General features: G+C 40.5%; 1 protein-coding gene across 1 annotated transcript in view; it reads right to left on the bottom strand.

Moving 5' to 3' along the window:
• Positions 1–1,340, bottom strand: part of LOC109854836 (pancreatic triacylglycerol lipase-like) — an 18,694-nt gene extending 17,354 nt beyond the window's left edge. The window contains exon 1 of the mRNA XM_020428360.1: positions 1,034–1,340. Within this exon, the coding sequence (XP_020283949.1) occupies positions 1,034–1,035 (2 nt within the window). The 5' untranslated portion in view covers positions 1,036–1,340. The remainder of the gene's footprint in view (positions 1–1,033) is intronic.
• Positions 1,341–2,031: the final 691 nt, after the last annotated feature.

The raw sequence follows: 2,031 nt of genomic DNA on the forward strand, positions 1-2,031 counted from the left end.
ATATATATTAAATTATATTACATTAATTTTTTTCAAAAATAAATATCTTCAACAATACACACGTTTTCGTGCATAAACTTTAGTGGTAAGGAAATTAAAGAGGACAGCAATGTCGATTGCAACATGTTTAAAAAGCGAAGTGACTAGACGCATCGTGATTTCGTGCACGTGATTTGAATTAAAATCGTCCTTGCCGAGTAACGTGCTCGCGCGAGCGGTATTTTCGTCTTGGACGATTAAGCTCGCGTTTATAGCGAAAGCAAGCGAGTTGACGATTACAATCGAAAATCTCGCGTTACAACGGGCTGTAGTAATATTTTTCTTTTTTTATCTTCGTGAATCAAATTACAATCTGATTCACGTCCGCATTGAATCGCTCGCTTGCAATTTCGCGCCATTATCTTGCCAAGGTCGCGAGAGAGCAGTGACACAGTTTGCTTTCGCGGATAACAATGCATTCATTCTTGCGCGCTTCCAACGAGGATAACGGTACAATTTCGATTTGAATTTCGAGAAATCAAGTGCACACGTTTTAATTAGATCTCTGTAATTTTCTTGCGTTTACCGGAAGGGTTTGGTACGCGAATAAATGAACATCGATAAAAAAATTCACATGCTTTTTCAAACTATCAAGATTGAAAAAGACTTGCGAAAAATCGTTTTGAATCGTACGTTTAATTCTGTAAACACCGTTCGATTTTAACGTAAGAATTGTGTGCGATTGTTCGTTTTGATTTTTTTTTTTACATCTCGTGTTTATATTATTATATTTTATATACGTTACACGCGGTCGAATCAGAGGCGGACCGTTAACTTTGGGGACCTTAGGCTAACACTGTTTACCTGTTCCAGTACTTGGAATTATTTTTAGTGCAAAAAAAAGTTGGTTTTGCCGTTTATTTTTGACCACGAAGAGGCCCTTTTGATTGAACGGGGTCCCGGGCTGCAGCCCATAAAGACCATGCCTAAATCCGCCTCTGGGTCGAATTTGTTTCACGACACACGCGTGTGCAATCAAGAAAACGTAACTTACATTTTCGTCCTCTCATGTCACGAGACTATCATCTCCTCTATCGATCCATCACATCGAGTTTTTTTCACGCAGTCGTCGGCAGTGGTCGCGTGTACATCGACGTGTGGTCCTCCTCTCAAGCTTCACATTACCCTCGTCGAGCCACCCCGCAAATGATCGACGTGCCGTAAGAATTCGATTGTGAGGACAAAGAATGCGAGTGATGGACTGATAGAGAAATGCGCGAATCTCCTTCGGATCGTTTCGCGAACCACGCTCGAGAGACGAGCGAGAGAGGAACGAGAGGAACCTCACGGTGAGAGGCCGGCGCGCGACTGTTCCAATGCACGACGGATTCCACTTGGAATTACCTGTTCTCGCGCCCACCACCATGAGACGGACCCACACCATCTCGATGTACAGCCGAGAGAGTTTTTATTCGGGAATATTGCGGGGAGGAATCGTTGAAGAACATTGTAATGATCTAAGTAAATGCGGAACGAGTTTTGAGGAAGACTTATTTTGGCAAACGAGACAACCTCTGTCGATTAGAAAAGAATCAAACGAGCGTTGAATGTAGCATGAAGACGATAGAAAGCAAACGAAAATGGAAAACGAAGTGGAACCGAGTGCCAAATAATTTCTGGACAATTTTCTGCGCGAACGCAATACGCGCGTGTGCGTGAACAAATTTATTTTTATTTATATTTTTTATTTCAGAAAGATCTGTAACATAAAAGAACTGAAACGCTCACCGAGGGTCAGTGTAAGTAGAAAGTTTTGTCTCTGTTAGATAATTCATTCGAAATATCAGCAGATAGCTGTGTGCTATAACGAACTTGAATTTCGCGCAACTGCGAGTGGAATAACATTGCGCAACTGTTTTCATAATCAAGTTTTATTTCGTATGTGCATTTTTATTAAAAAAAAAAAAAAGAAATTAATTTGATTACAATTGCTTGCATGAGAAGCAACTAACATTCGTATAAATATGCGATGGCTAGAAAAAATTAAATATG

The sequence above is a fragment of the Pseudomyrmex gracilis genome, unplaced genomic scaffold (genome assembly GCF_002006095.1).
Source record: "Pseudomyrmex gracilis isolate BER0280 unplaced genomic scaffold, ASM200609v1 scaffold_3, whole genome shotgun sequence".
Lineage (NCBI taxonomy): Eukaryota > Metazoa > Arthropoda > Insecta > Hymenoptera > Formicidae > Pseudomyrmex > Pseudomyrmex gracilis.